We start from the raw sequence: 24,804 nt of genomic DNA, 5'->3' as shown, positions 1-24,804 counted from the left end.
CATTCTGTGCCTTTGCTTGGCTGCTGAATGAACGTCTTGGTCAGACTGACAGTTGGGCTGTTTGTGAGTTCACTCTACACAGAGACACAAAGGGAGCTGATCTGTGTCATGCATATCCTGACGAGTCTTCCTGGGCTAGAGTGAGTGGGAAGAGTTGTCACCTTCACTTGAAAGGACCGTGTCTGTCCCCTACAATACAGTCTCCAACCCCCTAGAAAGTGGCTGGAGCAGGGCAAGAAGGAGGCAGGGTCTTGTACACTACAAAGACTTTCCTTTGAGGTTTAACTACCTCAAAGGCAGAAATGAGTATAAATATTGGACTGCTGACCCCACAATTGTAGAACACTTCTGGATCAAGGGGAACCTCTGCCAAGGAGAACAGCTGAGATCTGTGAGAAGGATTACTGCCCCTTTGCTGTGTGTGCTTTGCTGGGTTGACCTGCATTTGCTGCTTCTGCCTTAGAAAGGACAAAGACTGGACTTTACTGTGTGCTGGAGAAAGAATCGATGCACAGCCTCACTTGCAAGTAAGGAATAGACGCATTGCTTGCTTTTCCGATGCACGCATGTCCCTGCTACTTTATTTTTTACACATACCAGGTACTTTGTGCTAAAACAACACATCCATTGATTCCTATAGAATAAGACTCTTTTCATTTTAAAATCTGATATCTTTACTTGTGTATGTTAGATTTTTGTTTGATTTAGATAAATATTGGCTATTTTTCTAAACTGGTGTGGAGTCCTTTTGTGGTGTTTTCACTGTGTTACTATATGTGTTTGTGTAAATACTTTACATATTACCTCTGAGATAAGACTGACTGCTTGTGGCAAACTACCAAAGGGGTGAGCAGGGGTTATTTGAGCTGTGTACCTCCCTTACCCTGACTAGAGTGAGGGTCCCTACTTGGACAGGATGTAAACTGACTGCCAACTAGAGACCCCATTTCTAACAGTATACAGTTTGTTGAAGGGTAAATGTGAAATTGGAACCACTACTGCACAGAGTAAGGCACAGCTGACCTAAGAGTTATATCAAATATGTTTTAAGGGAACACATTACAGCAATTGTTTAATGAGGAAAGATGATATCCACAATTATGTAAAGTTTGCATTTCTGAACTGCAGTTACAAATACTGTAAGTACTACAATTAGTATGATTTCAGACTGAAACACATTGTTGAATCATACATTGACAAAGATTGCAGTAGGTCAAACAACAGGGTTCGGTCACAGAAAAAAGTACAGCAATCCCAGGCATAACAAATCGGATTATGCTAGATTGTTACCGGAACAGATGTACAAAATAGGACAGATATCCGAAAAGACTGAGTTTGAGGCAAATGTTCTGAAACGCCACCACTCACAACACAAAATAACTTTTCACCATCATCAAGAAACTTGCCAAACCACAAGCTGAGGCCACTAACATCCCGCAATCCCAGGAGCTCTGCGAGAGACTAGCCGCCTTCTTCCAATGGAAAATCAAGGATATCTACGACAGCTTCGGACCTCAAGACTCTCCTAACTCACCAACAACGCCCCAACAGGGACTCACTGAACCACCAGTGTTCCTGCATGCCTGGACCCTCCTCACGACGGACGAGACTCACTCCATCATGAGCAGCATCCACTCTAGAGCCCCCAACAATCCCTGCCCCTAGTACATCTTCAACAAGGCCAGTGCCTCGATCACACCCGAGCTCCGTAAGACCATCAACTGCTCCCTAGAGTTGGCCACTTTCTCAGAGGACTGGAAGCACGCCGAGATCCACCCACTCTTGAAGAAACCCACAGCTGACACCACAGATCTCGAGAAGTATCACCCCATCTTGCTGCTGCCTTTCCTAGCCAAGAAGAACCTGAGCAACCTACAACAAATCCAGAACGCCTCCACCAGACTCATCATGAACATTTCCCACCGAGAACACAGCACAGGACACCTGAGAGATCTCCACTGGCTTCCCGTTAAGAAGAGGATCAACTTCAAGCTCTGCACACACTCTTACAGGGCCCTCCACAACCTTGGACCCAGATACTTCAACCACCACATCACCTTTTTATCCCCTGCCAGACCTCTCATTTTCCCCCATCAGTCGATTGCCACAGTACCCCACACAAGGAAGTCTTCAGTTGGAGGGAGATCATTCTCCTAAGCAGCAGCAAAATGTTAGAACACCTTACCTCTCCACCTCAGACAGACGTCATCGCTACTTCCATTCAAGAGGGACCTCAAGACCTGGCTCTTCTACTGAACCCTGAGGACATACCCCACAGCGCCTTGAGTCCCTACAGGTGAGTAGCGTGCTCTAAAAATATTGATTGATTGATTAAAAGACAATGTAAGTTGTTTTCATGGAGAACCTGTTTGGACTGTGACTGCATTGGCTTCCATGCTAAGCCTCTCTCTAACACTGAGGTATCATGAATGGCAGGAGGAAAAACTCTATTGAGAAGTAAGGTGTTTCAGCACAGGCAAGTACATCAGTTAATACATGTTACAGAAAAAAGCAGATACCACAACAAATATTGAAATGGACACTTTTGCAGAAGCCAGATGCTGAGGGTTTTGCTGAGGAAAAGGTTTCCAGAGGTGCACCAATTTTGGCTGGCCACTAGCCACAGGACCAAGTGGAGGGAGAAGAGCAAAATCAAATTTTTGTCTGTGTTGAGTTTGAGGCAGTTAGCAGACATCCAGGTCATTACTGCCTTCATACACTTTATAAATTTGTTTTGCATGTCAAATGTGGTGTTAGAAATAATAACCATGGGCGGAGAGACGCTGTTGCATGAAATAATTGCATTGCTAAAAGGACAGACCATCTCAGCCAGAGGGAACATATAAATGTTGAGGAAAAAGCCATTGGCATGCCACACTGGATGGAAGAAGTTTCAGAGAAAAAAGGCTTCAGAGTAACAGTTTGGGATCTGAAGGCAAGAAATGCATCTAACCATTTTAATGCAGCTGGCAGATGGCAGGGTCTGGCACACAACCTTAGAAGAATTTGATGCAGATAGTATTGAAGGCCGCAGAAAGATACTTGATCAAAAGTGGTTTCTAGTTTGTCTACCACCACAGTGAGGGCAGTCTTGGTGCTATGAAGATGAAGGAAACCAAATAAGTGGGATAAAGGAGACAGGCTAGAGAGAATGAATTAGCTGCATGTTGACATGCATCCCAAGGAGTTTGGCAGGGAAAGGAAGAAATAGGGTGCTGGTTGAATGAGATGTTAGTACCTAGGGTGGATTTATTGAAAAAGGGAGAAACTGTGGCTTGTTTCCAGATTATCAGAAAATGTTGATGAATGAATGGAATGGTTGAGTTCAGTCAGGAGAGGGGATGTAGAGTGTGAGGCTAGCTAAATATAGCAGGAGCTCAAGGGTCATTAGGGGCCCCAGATCTGATGGAGTTAGTTAAGTCAATGGTGGAGGGAGATAGGTTCAAGGGACCAGAGAGGAGCCAGAGGAAGAGCAGATCACAGAATGTGAAGGCAAGACGTTGAAGTTTTCAAACATTCCAGTAATTCTGTCTTAAAAAGAAGTGGCCAGATTGGTGCAAAGGTTAGGGGAGGGTGTGATATAACTATTACTGGCCTTAGGTTTGAGATGGCACTGAAGCACTAAAAGGATTTCTTTAGTAAAGCTTGCTGAGACTTGATTTTGGTGCTCAGACTTTGCAAATTGCTCACTTGTAGTTTTTAATGGTAGCTTTGTAGGTAGTCTTTGCTGAGCTGTTGAAGTAAGCTGAGATAAGAGCTAAAAAAAAATTGCAGTGGCTATTTAAGGCAACGAGTTCCTCTTTACACTAGGGAGCAGAGGGTCTGGAGAGGTGGGATATAGTCTGTTTGATAGCTGTCAAGGGGGGGATTGCTTTATTGGACTAGGAGTTAAAAAATAGAGAGGCACAGAAAGGTTTCCTGGGGAGGCCGGAGGCTGAAAAGTTGGTTAGCAAGTTAGCAGCTTGGACTTTGGATCAGGCTCTTGTTTTCATGGGGGAGGGCAGTGTGGGGTATCATTATTAGTAACTGCTAGTGAGTATGAGAATGGCACAGCATAACGGCCGGTCCATGTTAGTGTGTGGGTGGGGCTGATTTGAGGGAAGGTGAGTTAGTGAAAATTGATTCAATTGTGCAGCCAGCATTGTGGGTGAGAAGAAGGTCTTTTTGTAGTAAGTCAAATGCTGCTAGTAATTGTGTCATAGGGGATGAGTAGTTGATCAATGAGATCTCTCAGGATAGTGAAGAAAAATTTAAAAGTTAGATGGGGCAAAAGAATTACCCAAGTGGATGATGAACTTGGCTTTAGATCCTGGAGTACGATATATCACAAATCCAGAGAAGGAAAGAGTAACAGTAATGCAGAAGGCTGAGGATACTAGAAAAGGAAATGGTGAAATTGGGGTGAAGCCAAGGGTTAAGAGCAACACTCTTCTACCACCGATTTCCAACTAAGTAGTCAGGAAATCATGTAAATATTTAAGCGGAATAATGTAAAATTAACAGGAAAAATATTATGAAGTATGTATGTTTCAGCTAGTTCACGAAAAAACTAACCTAACCAGTGCATACATTTAGCCTATGCATATAAATAACTGCCCGGCTCCAGGTTCAAGCTACTCAATGGTAAATATACCTTTCCTTTGTTCCCATTTCTTTCTTATCACTCTCACACTTCATTATCATCAACAAGGTAAGAAAAGTACCCTCTTCTTAAACATACTTAACACATTCTTGAATGTAGGTATTACTGTTACAGGTGGCAATGAGGGTAAATTAATTATGGTTAACCCTGCACCCCAAGTACTCCCCCTAATCATTTTCATTCTTTGGCTAAAAGAGCATACAATGGTCTATCTTGGTATCACTACCATCCTTTTTATCTGTAGATAGTCGACAAAGTAAACATTCTCTTCAGTGCCTTTCTTGTCCGACTGCATCAGTACTAGACGCACAGAAACAGAGGCATACACACCTCTACCCATCATGGGCACTGGTTCACTACCAACATGTGCTGTGCATACCAGCCTTCAGGAAATAGATGTTAAAGGATATACAAGCCTATTCATTGCAACAATCTCTTAGGTAACGCCGCTGGAACTATTGCTATTGCAGACACTTGTAGCTCTATTACAATGAAGGCGTATGCACTTCTCTAAATAATCGTTCTTCTCCCAGACACCAACACTTTCTCATTTGACTGCGTCACACTTAGGTGCCCCTTATTAGTTGGGTTAATAAATCATTTGTTGACCTAGGGAGGCAGAACCATTGCTGTACTCTCACAACGCTTCTTCCTGCATACTCAATTCATCACTGCAGGACCTGAAGCATACTCACTCTTTCTTCATCTTCCTTCTCTCAGTCCATCTATTCAGCATATTTCATGACTAGTATTTTTATTAATTTTCCCTTTAGCTGTCCTCATAAAAACGCACTGTACAAGAAATACGTCGGGATGAGAGTTATACCATCCAACCTCTCCAATTTCACCTCCTCACAGATGAACAGGGCAAAGAGTGTGTCTGTAGTATTATTCAGTCCAAATGGTAATTTGTATCATACATTTTGCTATCGCCAGCTGTGTTATAACTAACTTGATGTTCAGGAATATAGCATTACTGGTTTATGGTCTGTTTTAGGTAGACCTATTTTCCCACAGGTATGTCTTAAACTTGTGCTTGTAGCCCAAGCAACTGTCGAAGCTTCTGCATCTCATTGGAATTGCTTCGCTTTGTGTTCCGTCAACATCCTGGAGGTGAATCTCGCCACTGTCTCTTTCACTTTGCTAACTCACCGCAGCCCCCAGCTACTACTCACTGGCATCTGTAGTCACTACGGTATTCACAGGTAATTCAGAATTTTATAATATTCTTTTTGACTATACCCAGAAAACCAAGACTTATTTATTTTGGTTCGTCCCATGTGAAATGGATATATTTAAAAATGTGTATGTGGTTCGCACAAAAGCAACCGAAAGATAGTTAAAACTCTGACATCACATTACATTTTACACAATTAATATTTCCTCATCATAATGTAAAATGTGCAATGCAATTTGAAACAGAACTGAATCACTTACTGGAAAATAGTTGGCAGAGTTGTAACAAAAAAACGTCCACTCAAACCTAGAGTTAAATAAAAGACAGTGGTCACATAAACAGACAAATGTAGATATGAATATTAAACACATGCATAAGGCATATTTTAGACTGTTAAAAACCGAGCTTAATACCAATCTTACTTACTGGGAACTACAATCCTCCGGTGTTGGTGTTTTTCATAGATTCATACGCTTGAAGTATTTTACATTAACTTGTTGGAAATCCTTGGAAGGAACGTTAACAGCAGTGAAAGAATGCACTAATATTGATGGTGTACTATATATAAAGCCTGTCTGTCTTAGGCAGGTAAAGAAGAAATATGCTGTACTCCCATCAGAGGGTTTTACAGTTCAGGCTTTAAGACCATTTTATAAATATTCCACACACATTTTTGTAGGAAGACCTAGGTCATGTACTCCCTGCCTCTGTTGGATTAATTTATCAGAGGGTTCATGTCAAAGAGATAAAAAATAACGCGAGATGGGTTTGTGCAAGAATAAGTAACTCTCTATATTCACCACTCCAAGTTGTTTGTTATCCTTTCCTACACGGAGGAGTACTGTTTTAAGTTCTAAATAAAGCAGATTACATGGTCATTCACTGCAGCATCGGAATTGCCAAGTAAATTGTTAGTGGCATCGATATCTAGGGAGCACGAGTACATTGCATCAGCCCCTTGTGGCTGCAATCAAAAATAAAAAAATCCAGCTACCGAGACTATTTGTATTGCTCTTCACAATTCTACAGGTGTAAGTTTATGGTTGCTCTTTAAAGAATAACACTTTTTGGGGGAGTGGCTGCTGTTGACTGATGGTGATTGATGCTTCATGATAGGATCCCATCTTTTTTGTCAGTTGTGTCTCCAGGATCGATGTTTATTGGGGTTGAAGTGCCATGACTGTGGAGATTACATTTCAGCTTAGCTCTGTGCAAGGATTCAGGAGGCAATGTCACAGGCTTTAAACGCCTGGTCGTGGCATAACTCTGGCGTGAGGAGTTAGGAGTGGCAGCAGTGGTGTCAAACTACACAACAGCCTATCCTCAAGACTGAGAGACTAGAGGTGGATGGGGTGGCAATGGTTTTGACATCTGCCTGAGGGGAGATGATAGACAGCAGTGGAGATTTACAGCTGGCTGGGGCCACGAGAAATTATGTTATTCATGAAGAGAGTGCCTGGGAGCTATACCAGTCCCTTTCCTCCTAAGCCCCCGAGCCATAGTGTCATTGATAATAGCTGGCACTGTACCCACTGGCAGACCTGAAATTAAAGAAATGAGGAAAAGCTGAGTCCCATTGACATGATGCAATGTAGGTCTCCATGATCCCCAACAGGGTGTGCCATTAAGAGAGGCATTTGGAGCTGATGCTCAGTAGTGGAGAAAAAAAACATGGCAATGAGGAGAAGAATGGAAGAGCACGTTTTCAATTTGCATATGAACGGAGCTATAAAGGCAAGGCCCACTGATGACTGAAAAGGGCTCACAAACAGTGTATGTCTGCTACTGAGCTCAATCTTTAAAGTGAAATCAGAATTACAGGAGAAAATTGGCACTGTTGGATAAGTGATCCAAACACTGGAGAAGCAACAGCAGGCCTCACAGAAAGTGTGTCATCAATGGAACAGAGGACGGGGTGAGTGGAGGAAAGATTACACACTTTGGAAAACCTGACAAGTGCAAAGATTACTCAAAAGAAAGAAATGTTGTCCTTTAAGGTTCATGTCAATGAGGCTCTGCAAGTCGAGGTTGGAGTTACTAGGCAATATGCAGATGGGTGCTGATCTCAGACTACTGGGGGTATTTTAGGGGGTTTCGAGTGGAGCTCTTCATGAATGTCTGAAAATGTTTTTGTGACCTACTGGGCGCTTGAAGGGGTGAGGTCCCTTGAATGATCAGGAAAATCTGTAAACTTCCCGCACAGCATGAAGGTTGTGTTCCAGGCAGCAGTGGAACTGTAATCATGGTGGTGCATTCACAGAACGTGAGAGCTCAGATAATTCTTCAGACTATCCTTAAAAAGGTAGTGAAGGTGGGAGAAGTTATTATTTTGTTCTTCCAGGACATAAGTGTGAGTGATCTGGAAGGTAAAGAGGAGCTGCTAAGGTTAAAAAAGACAATGTAACAGAAAGGATTGACAGCTGTGGTGGTGGTTCCAATCAGTCTGCGGGGGGGAACATGAGGGCAAGAGATATGTCTTTATGCAGTTGAACTCAGCTGGAGCTTTCATGGATGGACTGCTTCTTGATAATCAGTGACTTGAAGTGTTTTATATATACACCCAGCATTAAGCATATAGCTACATGGTGATGCTACTCGCTGATATTTCCAATGAAGCTATATGTACCTGTCAGTGTTATTCTATTACTTGTTTCCGACACCAATAAAATGCACTTAATTCTCAAAAATAACAATTGTTTCAAAGGCATGAGACAATTCAGCCAGTAGTTTTGATGCAGAAAATGCCCACGGGTCCTATAACAAAACAAATCCGACATTCAGAAACTGTACTGAATAGCTTACACAACTACTACCATGACAATATACAACTTCCTTCAACAAAAGTGTTCTCAGCACTATTGTAACACAACAGGTAAATCACTCTCTGAGAAATATTTCTTCTGAAAGATATTGCTTTTATGGAGGGAGAATATGTTTGCCATCCAAACTGTAACTGGACCACATATTTGATAAGGGCTATTTTATTGCAATCCTCACTGTTGCATCACAGATTTTCATGGAATTTATGTTACTGTCAATATTAATCACAGATCAAAATTACTGAATTCCAGACCAATATGGCTTGTTACATTATTTCCTACCAAAAATGTCAAAGTACAGTAATATATTTGTACCATGCCAGACTTTTTCTGAACTATGTATTAAGAAAAGTGAGGACCATTTGTTTTACCTAAACATTGCATCAATTATGAAGACCTTTGCTGAAACTGAATAAAACACATTAAGGGTCACATGTATAAAAGCATTATTGCGGTTGGAAATGACCCGATCAGTAGAATCAGGCCATTTCGCACAGCAAAAATGCCTTTTCATATGTACAGAGCACAAATCGCAATTGGGTAACATGTTACCGAACTGCAATTTGTGTTTAGTGATTTGATTTGTGGAAGGGGAGTGTTAAGGACATCCCTTCCAAATACCGAACTGCAGTGCTCTATGCATGAATGTTTTGCGACTGAATTATGGTTGCAAAACATTACCTTTTTACTGTCACCTCAGGGGTGGTGGTATACATTCATAAATGTAAAAGGGTCCCCATGGGTCCCAGTCCTCATTGTGAAAGTTGAATCAAGTCAATCAGTGCCAATTAAAAGAAAATAAAAAATTTCATTTTATTTTGTAAGGAAAACGGTCTGCATTTAAAAAAAAAGATTGCTTTATTAAATAGCAATCACAGAAATAACAGAAATAGTGGGCTGCTGATCCCAGCAGATTACCATCCCTCTGATGGCTGCAATTCCCAATGGGTTGAAAATTGTGACCTACCTCAATAATGTTCATGATGTAGCTATATTGCAACCCCTTTAGGAATCATTATTACAAACTAGTACAATATTGTATATTAGGAATAGCAATTTTCTAAATACGATTTGCAAAGAATTAGGAACTTGCAATACCTATATTTTTTATATATGGCCATTTGTCCACAAACAAAAGGCACAAAAAACATAGTGGTCCTGAAACCTCGAATGCATATGTGGTAAGTCAATATTATATAAAGACAAGGCATGAGACATGGTAAGAACTACAGGAAAACTATTGAAAGAGTGAAAATGCCAAACTGTTCAATGATACCTTAAACAAATCAGAGAAATCCTCAATATGTACTAGCAGATAAAAATCGCTCTTATTAATGTCCCATGAACAACCATCAAGCACTCGGTAGACATTGTAATGTTCTTCAAATGAAACATCGAAACATTCAGGAACGATATTGCCAACAACTCAAGAACAAGCACCTTACCCACACACAAGAATGCCTTATCTCAACAAATTCTCCTCCATCAAATGATCAAGGAAGAAAAGTCAATTTTGGCCCAAAGGAGCAAAACATTCAATCAATCTACAGCGAGCTATGCACAATGTCTAGTACAAAGCAATTCTTTGCTGCTCTGGAAGCTAACATTCCATTCCAGATAAATGGCTTATTTTTTTCCATGGAATCAGACTGATTTCTCTGAAACTTGAGCTTGTTACATGTCTCTTGAAACATCATTCAGCTGATCTAAAGATCCTTTGCAGCTAAGAACTGAAAGGGGGCCATCTTACAGATCCAAAAGCACATTTCAATTTTACGGTCAACCTGGATTAGGGCTAGCACTGGCCACTAATATTGCCTAGGTTAGCATCAGAGAGAAACTATGCTGTTCCCCAAATGACAACAGCAAATTAGGCCTCATATTCCTTGAGTAGCCTACTACACTGTAGCCCATAATATCTTGCAGAGGATACTTACACATTTGAGTAGAGAGGACTGCCTTTAAATGAATTATTCAATCTGTTCTCTCAAGCCGGAGACTAAATGTAGTGGCTATATAATTTTAATGAAAAATGTGAAGTAAAACAAAATTGCCCATCTCATATAATTGTAATAGAACAATATGGGTGCTTCTTAGCAAGGTGGTATAGAATTTCTATTTAGACTTTTTGAGTGTCAGCGGAAAATATTGTTGTCATTGTTGCAAATAAATTATACTATTGGTTTTGAAATACTATTACTGTTAAGCTCTAGTTTAATCACACATGGGCGGCAAAAACGTTAACTAGTTTAAATAATGGAAAGAAAAAGGCATTGGAAAAAGTAAAGAATTGACCCGAAACTGAAGAGTAATTCCTTTTAGGATGATCTGCACAAGTGGTCAGGCATAATAGCATAACTCACTATGCCAGAGGGCCAATGGCTAAAGTGGCCTGACCCATTCAGTCATGTTTTGTGCTGTGATGGACGCAAAATGTGAATGATACCTGAATAGATCAATGCATGAAGAGTGATGATTCAAAGCCCCTCTATGCAAGTGTGTAATTTTTATATAGGATTTATTTATTTAATTACAGGAGGATGGCTAAACAGCTAAATTTGTCTCTTAGTCAGACCTAAAAAAATACTGTACTACTATCGGAAGAATTGACATCAGCTTCAATTGACAGTGTGAATATTGCACCAAAGTGAAATCTGTGTCTCATTTGATAGATATTCCAATGCAGTGCACAGTTAACGGATTTGAATTGACACCACACCTTTCCAATAATATGTTTTTTAGAAAACACACCTACTTTTGTTATGCTACCGAAACTATTTGTATTTTTCTTTTTTTTCTTTAGGAACGACAAACAAATCAATTCTAAACCCCAGAAGCTGTAAATGGTTCTGCAAGCCCCGGCCTTCTGATGTGAGGCTACAGCTACCACCCTTTCACTATCACAATATATTTTCTGGCTGCACAAATAAATAACATTATAGAAAGGCAGGTCGCTGGGTTATTAAAACTAATGATTTGGATATCCCCAGCTCGTATTAGACACACACGTTGCAGAAAAGCACATCATCCATTTTATGCGTTTGTATAATTGAATTCCGTACGTGTTCAAAGTGCAAGAAATATAATCATGACACATTTCCTGAGCAGTCGGAATGCTCTGGGGATTACTGGTGGGAATGGATGTTAACAGCATTGCTAAAACAGAAATGGAAAAAATTGTGATGCACATCGAATTTAGAGCATATATCTATAGAACAAGAAGCCTTCATCATGCTTCCTGTTTATAAATAGAGCAAGGTGTCATAAGACTTAAAATAGGGTTTGTTTCTTGAAAAAATCTATAAGAATAAGCACAGAGATAACACACTTCATGGGAAACAATCATGATAATAGTTAGGAACACCCCTGTGAACAAGCACAGGAAGTAGACCTGGCATGAATTTTTTATTGGACTAGACCTATTTCTAAGCATTGTGACAAGTAGCTCTATTTAGTTAGAGTAGGAGTGGAAATTAGGTTATTGGCACAGTGTCTAAGATACATTATGGCAGGAAGGTAAAGGTTCAGCTTCCATGCAGTATATAAGAGAAGAATTTTTAGTCTTGGCCTGGTGTGAGGAAACAATGCATTCAACATACAGTAAAAATATTTTTCATTTTACCAAAAAAGCTGCATATTATGTAGGACATGTTTATTTATCTCTGGAAATTTATATTATTCTATGTGGCGCCTGTGGAATAAATCAGAGCCTGCTGGTAGGCCAGTCTCAGATAATTCAGTTGACGAGGAGGATAGACAATAATAATAATCATAATACTAATCAACAGCGCAATTTTCACAATATTATATATATTCTCCCACAAAAGGCCACTTGGCCATGCATAAGGCTTCATGATGCATGTCCACACCCTGTTTTCAGAACTCTTCCTCATGTTCAACAACCTCTACAAAAGATCAGTCAACAAGTACATTTCTGAAAGCCATTAATAACTCATGCAAATTATCTGTAATGGTGCAGATTTCTAGGCCGCAAATGGAACGCTGTCCCCATACTTCAAACACTGGAATTATGTGACAACCACCCCCAAGTTCATAGAAAATGCTCAGAAAATCAAAATAACCACAGCACTTACTGGTTGCACAATCCTACCACAACCCTTATGAGCCACACCCTCCCAACAATGTATTTGTCACTAGAGTCAATCCAACAGAAACACTCCCTTTGCTGATAAGCCTCGGACTCTGTAAAAACTCAGGAGACCATGCCTGCTGCCAGATTGTGTTGGGTTTCAGAAATACTTTCTGATGAATGCTCTAACTGCAGATTACTCACCTTCTCTGATCCAGCACTAGACTTGATCTGGAAACTTTTTAGAAATTGTTCCCACAATGGGAATAGGTGACATCATAAGATTCCATACAGGCTTCATTCCACCTCTGGAGGTTGTTAGAGTGAAAAAAAATTATAATGCTTTAGTGGCACAAAAGTCAGCATTTGGTGACTTAACATTCACAATTAAAAGCCTGAAATTCACTAATTTGTATTTTAAAGTGTGCAGTTTTGTTTGATGGTGGCCATTGTGCCTGAGATAGGTGGGTGTCATGCTTACCCTGGACAAAAATGTGCCTACTTGAGTTTATTAAATGCTAACCTGATTTATAACAATGTTTGAGAAATTAATCATTAGAATGAAATGTGAGTGATTAGTTTAAAGTTACATGTGTGCAGAAAAAATGCATCTTTTTGTCATACTTTGTGCAATTCTTTAACAAAGATTGCAACTAATATTGAAAATGCTTTACATAGTTTATGATATATTATTAATGAGATATATTAATGAGTTTTCATATTGTGCGTGCTGTATTAATTATTATATTAATGCATTCATTTTCCTGTGTTAACATAACTAGGTCTGAAATTTCATATTTGCAGCAGTAATAGGAAAGCTGAATCGTTTCTTTTCCTTTAATCTGACTTTTTCCATTAGGCTTTCTCACATGTTTAGCAAACAGTTCTGTTGTATTGTGTTTATAAACTCATTTTGCATACCTTTGCATTTTTGCAACCCTAGAACATGAGGACTGTAAGTAAAGCAGTGCCATTGTGTAAATGTTCTCACCCATGTGAAAGGAGAAAACTGTTTGTAAGACATGGGAAGATTTTGGATTATATCAACTAATGTACAGAGGGGCATATTTATACTCTGTTTGCGCCGAATGTGCATCAAAAAATTTGACGCACATCCGGCGCAAACCTTGCCCCATATTTAAACTTTGACGCCCGACCCCACGAACGTCAAAATTCCACCATGAGCGTAATTTTTAGGAAGTGGGAACCTGCCTTGCGTTAATGATATGCAAGGTAGGCGTTCCCTTCCAAAAAATTACTTTAAGGCCTGTGCGCCTTATTTATACTCTGGCGTCATTTTGACGCACTGAGGGGGTGGGCCTTAAAAAACGGCGCACAACAGGCTGTTTAACGCCTGGGTCAGGGCAGGCATTAAGGGACCTGTGGGCTCGGAAGGAGTTCAGAGGTGCCCTCCCCTGCCCCCAGGGTCACCCCCTGCCACCCTCACCCACCCCAGGAGGACACCCAAGGATGGAGGGACCCATCCCAGGGAAGTTGAGGTAAGTTGGGGTAAGTCTTTTCTTCCGTTTTTTTTAAATGGCATAGGGGGCCTGATTTGGGCCCCCTTACATGCCACTATGCCCAATGACCATGCCCAGGGGACAGAAGTCCCCTGGGCATGGCCATTAGGCAAGGGGGCATGACTCCTGTCTTTGCTAAGACAGGAGTCATGTCAATGGGGGTTGTGCATAAAAAAAAATGGCGCAAGTCCGGTTTGAGGCCTGATTTTTGCCTCAGACCTGACTTGCACCATTTTTTTACGCACAACCCCCATTTTCCCATACGACGGCTCTGCCTGGTGTGAGTCATTTTTTTTTACTCAGACCAGTCCGCAGCGCCGGCTAACGACATTCCATAAATAAGGCGCCCGCATGGCGCCTTGGAATGGCGTTAGCCGGCGGTAAAAATTTTGACGCACAACTGCGTTGCCACAGTTGTGCGTCAAAAAGTATAAATATGGCCCAGAGTTGCTAGTTACTGCTGGTGTCACACGGAAGGAAAGATGACTTCACACCTACCCTGAGAGAATCTGAAAATGTTACAAACCTGATAGGCGTTCTAAATTAATTGGATATTTGTCATTTTACGAAGTGTGGTTCTACACAGTGGACCAATCAAATTGCATTGGACATTTTTAGTTAGGCAGAGACTTTTGAAACTTTTAGTTTGTCCTATTGCTAAGTTCCCACTTGATGCTTCTATTGTTAAGTCTTTCTTGTATTTGTTAAATTTCCCCACTGAATTTAATTGATAACTTTTCCCATGCATGTTTCTGATATGCATCTAGTGTTCTGCATTTTCCCCTGATGATGTTTCTGTTGCACTCTGCAAAATCTGACATATTTTGTTGCTGTATCTAACCTGAATGCTGTTTCCAGCAAAAGTATAAAATTGCAATGTTTTTTATTCCCTTGCCTTATTTTAATTAGGTCTGCATGCTGATACTTGTTTTATTTTTATTTTTATTAGATAGCCTAATCTAACCCGAGATAGATTGTTCTTCCAAATTACTCTTTTGCTTTTGCCCGCATGCGTTAGTCCGTTCCCACATATGCTTGTCCTATTTTGTGATAACAGCAGGGACTTATGAGAAATTTTCCAAGTTAGTAGAGACAAAAGAGACTGAATTGGACAAGTCAAAACCTTTAAAAAGGAGTTACAGATTAGAATTTAGTTCAAAATACATTGCAAACGAGATCACCCAGCATGAGAATGCACATTAAAGAATTAATCATGAGTATTGAAACATGGGGAGCATTAGATAAATGGGATGGCAGATAGGCAAAGAAAAGAGAGCAGAAGAAAGCAGTCGGAGCAAATCAAGTAGAGGAGAGGGTAAAAATGCTACCAGTGAGGGAGATATCAGGTGGAGCTTATGTTCATGTACCTTGGAGCAGATGTAACATACTGTCATTCACAAATGTTACCCGAGATTGAAGGAGAAGCCAGTAGAATGCTACAAGCAGACAGAGAGGTTTGTGAAACTTTCAAAATGTCTGTGGGAAGATCTGAACACCTTGTCTGACATTGTGTTTCCAGTTGATTTGTGGGTCAAGCGCAAGCGGAGTGTTGATTGGCCAACTCGTGAACCGCTGAGAGATCCAGTAACAGATGTACCATCTGAAGAGGTGATGAAAGGATATTATAAAGTGAGTGAACACCTGAAGAATAGCGTTTCCCCTAAAGATGTTGGTTAGCAAAGGATTGACAGGACAGCACAGGAAGCAAAGGAGTTGATTCATGCTTACTATGAGAGATTGTTGCAAGCATTTAAAAAGCACAGTGGTTCTGAAGTTATTGAGTCGAAAGACGTGAGCTATTTTGTGTTCAGATTTCTGCAGGGACTGAAACCTGAAATTAGCAATATGAACCAGAGTAATTTGATTTGCTGGCAGAATAAACCAATTAATGAAATTCTGCGGTGTGCTAGGTACTGTAGTGATAAAACTGAATTAAAGCAGCAAAAGTTAAAGGAGAAAGAGATGGTAATGCAAATTAAATCTGCCCATGCAGCAGGAATACAGGGTCCACAAGAATGGTGAGCACTAGTGGGATGCATTGCGTGCGACAGCAGGGTAACAATGCACCTCAGTTCAGAGGTAGAGGACGCCTCGTTCAAACAGATCAGAGTGATAATGTCCTTGACATGCAGTCGATGAAGAAAATGCTTCTATGCCATGCTTTCTGAAATCTCAGACGTTGGAGATAGGAGTGTCCGTAGGGTAATGTGAATAGTTTGGTGCAGGATGGTGGAGTTGCACAGACAGTGGACTGCGGTCAAGTCCAAACTCAAAGAGTCAGAAGACCCCAAATTCAGAATATGGCTGTTCCTACCAGATTGCCACAGATGCAGGTCCTGCACCAAATACAGGTCAACATGACAATTGCAGGTCCCTCAACAAATGCCAGTTCCACAATCCCCGATGCAACAACAACAGTTACTGGTTCCTCAGCAAAATAGGAATCAGAAGGCAAATGCAAATGTGAATCAGGTCATCACACAAAATCCATTGATGGACTTCAATGATGATGAAGTTTCTGAAACATACAACAATGATAGTTCAGATGAGGAACAATGTGTACTGGCTGCATCCTTAGAAGTGGATCATCGTGGTCCCTATTGAAATGGCAATGTGATGGGACATGATGTTTAATTCCTGGTCAACACTGGAGCAACATGTTTCACTGTCAGAACCAAAAAAGCTCTAGACGTGTCATTGTCAGGGAGAAAGGTACAGGTGGTAGGAGTAGCAAGTCAGCATGATGTTATTAAAGATTTCATATGTGCCGTAATTTGTAGGGTAATCAGCAGTGCATGGAGAGGGTGCGAGTTATAGTTACCTTAGGGGACGAGTTATAGTTACTTCAGTTAACTCTAACTATAACAGGGGGATTTCTATGACTTTGTATGTTTAAAATGTGATCCTAACTATAAAGTCCCTGTAACCTTTGTTTTTAAGTGAATTTCTTTGTTTTTTTCAATTCTATTTCCTAACTATAACGTCCATGTAACCTTTGGCCCTGAGGCCAACCCTCAATAAGCACCCCAATTTATGCCATGCATGACCTTTGCCCATGTGCAGCGGAGGTTACCCGCAAGGCCTGGCCTGCCACCAGATCCTGCAATCAAGCCCCCCTACCCACAAAACCCATGCTGTACATGACCCTCTGGTCAGGTGCGGCATGAGTTGCCTCCAGCCTGTCTCTCTGGGTGTGAGAATATGTGTGAGTGGGTGTATCTGGGCGTGAGAGTGGCTGTGAGAGTGTCTGTCTAGTTGTGAGAGGGCATACATCAGTATTTTAGTGAGTGGGTCAGTGTGTGTATGGGTCTGTGAGTAGGTGCAAGAGGGTTTCAGTGGGTCTGTGAGTGGGTGTGTGAGTCTGAGTGGGTCTGTGAGTGGGTGCGTCGGTGTCGAGTGGGTAGGTGAGTGAGAGAGAGAGAGAAAGAGAGAAAGTGAGGCAACCGCGAGGGGAGCCTCAAATAATAAATGCCCCTGGGACCTGGGGCAATAGCTTCTTGGTTTTTGGGGGGAATTTTCACCGGATCTGCCGCAAACGGTGGTGAATTTTAAAAAAAAAATGCTTTTTAGCATGGGGGTGGTCTCTCTGGGACCCCAGCACCAGAGCTAAGAAGTCAGGGTAACTCTACCGTTGCCCCTTTTCTTTTTTTCACATTTTTTCCTGGGAGTCCCAAGATGGCTGCCAACACTTCCTGGTTTAAACTGCTGGCAGCCAATCAGAGCTATGTATTTGCTGTGCATAAGCTCTTAATGTTCACAAAGTCATTGCAGTCAGAGATGTAAAAATTTGTTTTCCCTTTAATATCTCCTAAACTACTGAACTTGTTTATTCCAAATACGTGAAAGCGTAATCTGCATACAAAAAGCTAGCTTTCTGCCAAATTTGGTGTAATTCCATCCAGTGGTCTGGGCTGTAGCCTTGTTCAAATGTCCCATAGGAATTAAAATGGGAAACATAACATTTTTGATCCTCACTTTTTCTCAGCCCCCGCTTGACGGATCACCCTGAAACTTGCGCAACAAGAATCACCAGGACACTTTTTTGGAAAACTTCATGAAGATTTGTCAAACAGTGACAAAGATATAGGCAAGTCAAAAAACACTTTTACAATGGAAACAAATAACTATATCTACCTACTGACGATCGACAGTAGGTGATATATATTTATATTCACTCATGCCCCCGCCATGCACAGGCTTTTCACCAAAAAATATACTGCAAATAGTGCATTTCATTTATCATGGATGTTATCAAAGATGTCATGAGTGCCATAATTTGTGGGGTAATTAGCAGTGCATGGCGCAGGCGCAAGTTATAGTTACCTTAAGGAACGATTTATAGTTACTTGAGATAACTCTAACTATAACTGGTGAACTTCTATGGTTTGGTATGTTTAAAATGTTAGCCTAACCATAACGACCCTGTAACCTTAGGTTTTTTAAGTGAATTTCTATGTTTTTTTTAAATTTCATTTCCTAACTACAATGTCCCTGTAACCTTGTTTTTTTCCGTGAATCTCTTTGTTTTTTTTATTACTATACATGAATATAACCACAGCCACGCACGGCCAACTTCCTATAAGCACCCAAACTTGCACCGTGCGCGTCCTTCGCCCATGCGCAGGTGAGGTTGCCTGCAAGACCTGGCCTGCAGTTAGACCCTGCAGCCAACACCCCCTAACCACCCAAACCAATGAAGTCTACAGCCCTTTGGCTTGGCGCAGTGGGAGTTGGCCGCGGCTTCTCTGGGTGTGAGAGGGTATAATTGGGTGTGTGAGTGACGGTAAGATTGTCTATCTGGGTGTAAGAGTGCACCCATCAGTATTTTAGTGGTTGAGTCAGTGTGTGCACAGGTCTGTGAGAGGGTGCATAAGGGTGTCAGTGGGTCATTGAGTGGGTGCGTGAGTGTCTGTATGGGTCTGTGAGTGGTTGCGAAGTGTCTGAGTGGATTTATGAGTGGGAGAAATTGATTGAAAGAGAGCTAGACAGTGAGAAAGAAAGTGAGAGAGAAAGAGAGTTTTTACAGGCTTTAATATCTCATATACTTAGAATGAGATATTTATGTTCAATTTAAAATAAAATACTTATTTTTATTTTTAAAAATATATAAATTTTTATAAAAAAAGAAAGAAATGACTCTAGTTGGACTCAAACCTCCAAAGCTCAGTGTGAAGGTCTGCAACCTTCACACTGAGCTATTTGCTTGTTTGTTTTTAAGCCCTTTATGGGCTTTCTGGGACCGCGAGGGAGCCCTCAAGGGCTCCTCAGAGGTCCCTATGTATTTATTTATTTACAACTTTCTTTTTTTTATTCACAAATTGTTTATTTTAAATAAAAAGCCCTTATGGCTACCTGGCACTGCGGGGAAAGCCTTAAGGCTTCCCTCGCAGAGTCACTGCTTCAGCAAGCACGGAGCTGCTTTGACAGCAACTCTGTGCTTTCTGAAACATTTCATCTCTGTCCCCTGCACACATGCAGGGGACAGAGATGAAAGCTCAGTTTTTTTGCAGTGGGACCTGGCACCCCGGGACATAGCAGGAGCCGGCCCTGGGAGATGGCAGACCACAGGCCCTTATTGGCTCCATGAGGGGGCCCCCTTCAACAAGGACATAGCCCCAGGGGGTGGTGGTACCCAGGGCTTGGGTGTCCCATAGGCACTCCCTTTATTTTTTAAAATATTTGCCCCAGGAGTGGTTGTACCAGCTCATCGTTCAATGTGTGTAGCCTGAGCGAGGAGGTGATTTCTGGGGCCATGAGGTAGGCCATCAGGCCTCCCACCCTTTTTTAAAGCATTTTTGCCCCGGGAGGGTGGTCCCTGAGGCGTGGGGGCCCCACAGCTCCCCCCGCATTAATTGCATTCATCGCTCTGGGGATGTGGTGGTCCCCGGGGAAGCGGGGGGCACATGGCCCCGCATATGAAATATTTGCCCTCTGGAGGTGGTGGTCCCTAGGGCAGCGGGGAGGCACGCGCCCCCGACAATGAATGAAAAACCCCGGGGAGCCCCGAGCAGTCCTCCAGGCATTGGGAGGGGGCCAGGAGGCCCCCCCCAGCATTTGTTTTACAAAAGCCCTTGAGGCTTAGCCTACTCTGGGCATTAGAGTAACGCAGTGCAGGACCCTGTGCTTTGTTTTTTTATTTTTACCACGGATCCACTGTGACTCTGCTCATAAACTAAAAATAAAAAAATGCTTTTAAGCCCGTGGCGGGGGGGGGATCCCTTTGGGACCCTACCACCAGAGTTAAGGGGTCAGGGTGTCTGTGCCCTGGCCCCTTTTCTTTATTCTTTACTTTTTTTGGGGGGACTCTGCTTTAGTGAGTCTCAAGGTGGCTGACAACACTTCAATGGCTTCTGTTGTTGAAGTGCTATCAGCCAATCAGATCTCTGCATGAGATCGGGAGGGGTCGCGAATCCTTTGTGTCCCTAAATAAACGCATTTGTTTTCCCCTTAATTTCTCAAAAACTACTGAACGGAATTACACCAAAAGAAAGAAAGGTCGCTTTCTAGACCAGGACCTACCTTCCTGCCAAATTTGTTGTAATTCCATTCAGTAGTTTTTGGGCTGTTCAAAATCCCTATGGAAAATTACTCCCCCTTTTTATCAGCACCCCCCAGACAGATCACCCCGAATCTTCCCAGGCAGCAACTGAATGGACTGGCAAATGTTTTGGGAAGGTTTCGTGAAGATTCAACGGTGCCAAAGAAATAGGCAAGTAAAAAATTGCTTTTTATATAGAAACTAGGTCCTAACTATAACTACCTAGTGGCGACCGCAGCTAGGTAATATATATATATATATATATATATATATATATATATATATATATATATATATATGAAACTATTTGCCTAATGACCATGCAATGAGTATCTATAATTAAATAAGTGTTATTCAATAAATTAACATCCCACCATATACTTCTACAAACCTAGGAGCCCGCACCTAAAATATAACTAAAAAAAAATCAAGTCAATAGTTAAAAATTAAAAATAAATTGTTAATTATTACTTAATTAACTTCTCACCCTAGACCCGTACAAACCTAGTAGCCTGCAACTAAAATATTAGTAAAATAAATTTCATCCATAAATGCCATAATTAAAAAGCATCTAAATAAATAAAAAATAAAAAATTACTTGTTAACTAATTGTTACTTGATTAGCTTCCCATCCTATACCTCTACAAACCTAACAGTCTACAAAAAACATAAAACAAAAATAAATCAGAATATGTAAATTACATAATAAATATCAATCTTATAATCAAATAAAATGTATTAAATAATTCATAATTAAGTATTACCTAAATAACTTCTCACCGGATCCCTCTACAAACCCAACAACCTGTTATAACACTATAAATTACTATAAAATAATAAATTAAAAAATCTAAAATCACACGTTATTTAAAAAAAAAATAGTAACATTTATTAAACTACAATAGCACATAAAATCAGTATATCAACTAAAACACAGTAAAATAATCAAAAAACAATATTTTAACCACTATTGCTGAAACTAATATTGAAATTACCAATACTATTTGAAACAATATTACTTACCTCAAAAAACTATATTGTTGTGAACAATATTCTTCCTTCACAATATTTATGTACTATATTTTATTTCTGATATTTCTGTCTCCTGATATCTACAACTCGATATTTTGTCCAAATATCGCTATATAGCCCTACAAACTACTAACTGAAGTAAACGTAATGGCCACAAAGCAACATTTTGAGGTTATTTACCTACGTTTGCCAAGCAAACCACGGTATAAGATCCAACAAGGGCAAAACAGAGCATATTTCTCCATTAGATTGCGGGAGATCCACCTGTATCCACCTTCAGAAAAAAATACTCCGGCGAACTACAGAGCAGGAGACACAACTCTGAGACCTGACTTTAATTTCACAGTGCTGATGCTCCCAAATAAGCAAGAATTGTGCTCTTAAAATGGCGCCTATCCAGGTTTATTGGCTGGTGGAAAAGTAAACAATCATCCTGAAACCCCTTTATTTGATCAATTATTGAATCCGTTTTTAGTGTCGCTGAAAACAACACCTGCTCAAGCGATAATACTGAATAAACTGAGGAACTGAGGAATTCCGCTGTCATTCTCCCAGGCCTTTACCATGCATTCCTATGCTGTTGCCTAAGATTTCATCTCTATTTGTCACGTTATCCCTACACTTGTTTACTCTGTGCTTACGATCACTTCCACTTTTTGTTTACTTGTGCTTGGTTATTGTGTGCTGCACAGAGAAGCTGGATCTCCGACAATAAGTACTCATTCCGAATAAGCCAACCAATACAATTTTGAGAACCCCTTCATAGGTTTCTGAATCAAATAGCCCTTAAGAAAATATATTAGTAAGCACAGAATTTACAAAAATAGGGGATGGCGGTATTACAACTTTTCACACTGTTCTTCTTGGTAAAGGTGAGCTGAGACATAACCTTAAGTGACTCTATGACTTGGGACCGTTCACACTATCATTTTAGTGAAATTACAGAGGGATGAACAGTGAAATATGTTATTTTCATGGACAGTAGCTCCTTGACAGCATCATTGTGCAGCTTTGGTAATATTATGTGTTCACCTGTCACTGCCTTTTGGTGCACAAATGAGTCTCTCACTGTTAACACGAGGAATGTCTGTGTTTATCCTTTGCTGTTTCTGTGGGAGACGTAAGCCTGCATAAATACTGCTCATTACACTGAAAATGTCCTTTATTCACGCCATGGGAAACATGCTGAAAGTGGTACCAAGGATTGCCACGCCTAGGAGACAGTTTCACTATCTGTACTAAAGAAAAGTGAATAGCTCCAGATCAGAGGAAGAACTAAAAGGCTGGAATGGGGGACCCCAGGGCAAAAGGGTACGTTTCCTTTTTTTAAACAGCTATGAAATATATTTATTCATTCAGCATGAAAGTAAAACCATTTGCTACTTCAAAGCGCACTTAAAAAGATACGTTTAATGAGTCACTTTTTAATTCTTTTCTTTACATGTCTGTCCTGGTGTTTGCTCGCCTAAAAATGTGTTGCATTAGTGAGACAACATAAGAGGAAACTGATTAAGAAGAGGCTTGACAAGGCTACAGGAGGTAATACAGGCGTGACTATATGTATAAATAAAAACATCAGGATGGATCTCTGTTATAAATTATAATTGTGTTATCAAAATTAAAGGTTTCCAGCACCTTTCAGCTTGTGAATACCACTCAAGTGGTTGAGTTAAGCTTCTCCCTAAGGAAAGGAAACAGTGTCCAGTACTAGGGTCAACGCTTTTTTCACAGCCAAAATGCTATAAATATTTCTGGAAATAGCTGGCAATACCTCACACCTCCCATTGATTTTGGAATTTCTCTAGCAGTACTGAGCAGGGGAGCAATATTTCTAGCCCATGAAGTTTGAAAACCATCGTTCGATGAATAGTTTGAAAAAATCTCGTTTCGGACAATCGCTCAACCCCTTTAAACCGGCGTCTAACTTTGACTTAAAATGAATCCTTTGCACAATTTTTAACACTGAGGAGCACCTAGGTTTTCTATAATATTGCCTTCAAACACTACCCAGTTTTGGCAATGATGTGGGTCCAAAACACACTATTTTTGCAACAAAAAAAAATGGTGCATAAGATGCAGCCCCTTATAGATTCATCATATCCCACCAGTGCACAGGGCCTAAAAAAAGAAGTGGGGGGACTAACCAAGTCAGGTAGAAAGCCAGTGACATTGTGGCACATGACATTAGAGTGCATGACACCATGTATGACATCATGTTGCGTGACATCACGGTGCATCACAGGAAGTGGCTTCACAGCCCATGACCTCACAGGAAGTGACATCACAAGTGACATCAGATCAGGATACCTCACTGTTCTGCTTATCATGAGTACTTTATGTATATTACAATATTTAACAAATAAGATTTTGCGTTGGGGATGTGCCAAAAAAGTGACACAACCCAACACAAAATCTGGGCCTCAGCGTATACATTTATTTTTAAGCCCTGCCACAAAGAAATTGGCAACAAGCAACGTGACAGTAAATCTGTTCTGGTTAATTGGTCGCAAAGTCTCCATTTTAAAATATCTTATGGGGTTAAGACACCTCCTGCAGAGATGTTTGTGTCACCAGTAAATCTTCTATGATGCAAAGTGCTCTGACACCATGCATCTTGATGATTAGCACTATAAAACTATAAAAGAAATAAAACAAAATAGTGGCATTTAAATTGTTATTTCTGTAAATACTTCTACAGACCAACACATTTAAAATTCTTACAGTGCATGCGCATGTCTTATATACATGGACTGAACAATGTCAAAAGAGTGCCTCTCTTAACTACTTATGAAGTGATGAGCTGTGTGCCTGTTCCCCCCCCATTGCATTTAGGTGTGAGGCTCCAATATCTCCCAGCTAGGATACACCCACAAAAGGAGGCCTTGTGGCCCATTAAGTCCGGCCTTTGATATGGGCCAAGCTTGAATCTGACAAGCCTCCTCCCTGCCTGAACAGTGCTGCTAATAATGAAAGCAGACAACATGCA

At 40.8% G+C, this 24,804-nt stretch overlaps 1 protein-coding gene across 1 annotated transcript in view; it reads right to left on the bottom strand.

The window, feature by feature from the left end:
* TMX4 (thioredoxin related transmembrane protein 4) overlaps positions 1 to 24,804 on the bottom strand; it is a 390,958-nt gene that overhangs the window by 252,208 nt on the left and 113,946 nt on the right. The window contains exon 5 of the mRNA XM_069236546.1: positions 6,080 to 6,125. Within this exon, the coding sequence (XP_069092647.1) occupies positions 6,080 to 6,125 (46 nt within the window). The remainder of the gene's footprint in view (positions 1 to 6,079; positions 6,126 to 24,804) is intronic.

Source organism: Pleurodeles waltl, chromosome 5, assembly GCF_031143425.1.
Source record: "Pleurodeles waltl isolate 20211129_DDA chromosome 5, aPleWal1.hap1.20221129, whole genome shotgun sequence".
Classification (NCBI taxonomy): Eukaryota; Metazoa; Chordata; class Amphibia; order Caudata; family Salamandridae; genus Pleurodeles; species Pleurodeles waltl.
The sequence above is the reverse complement of the archived record's forward strand: the minus strand, read 5'-3'. Positions and strand labels throughout refer to the sequence as shown.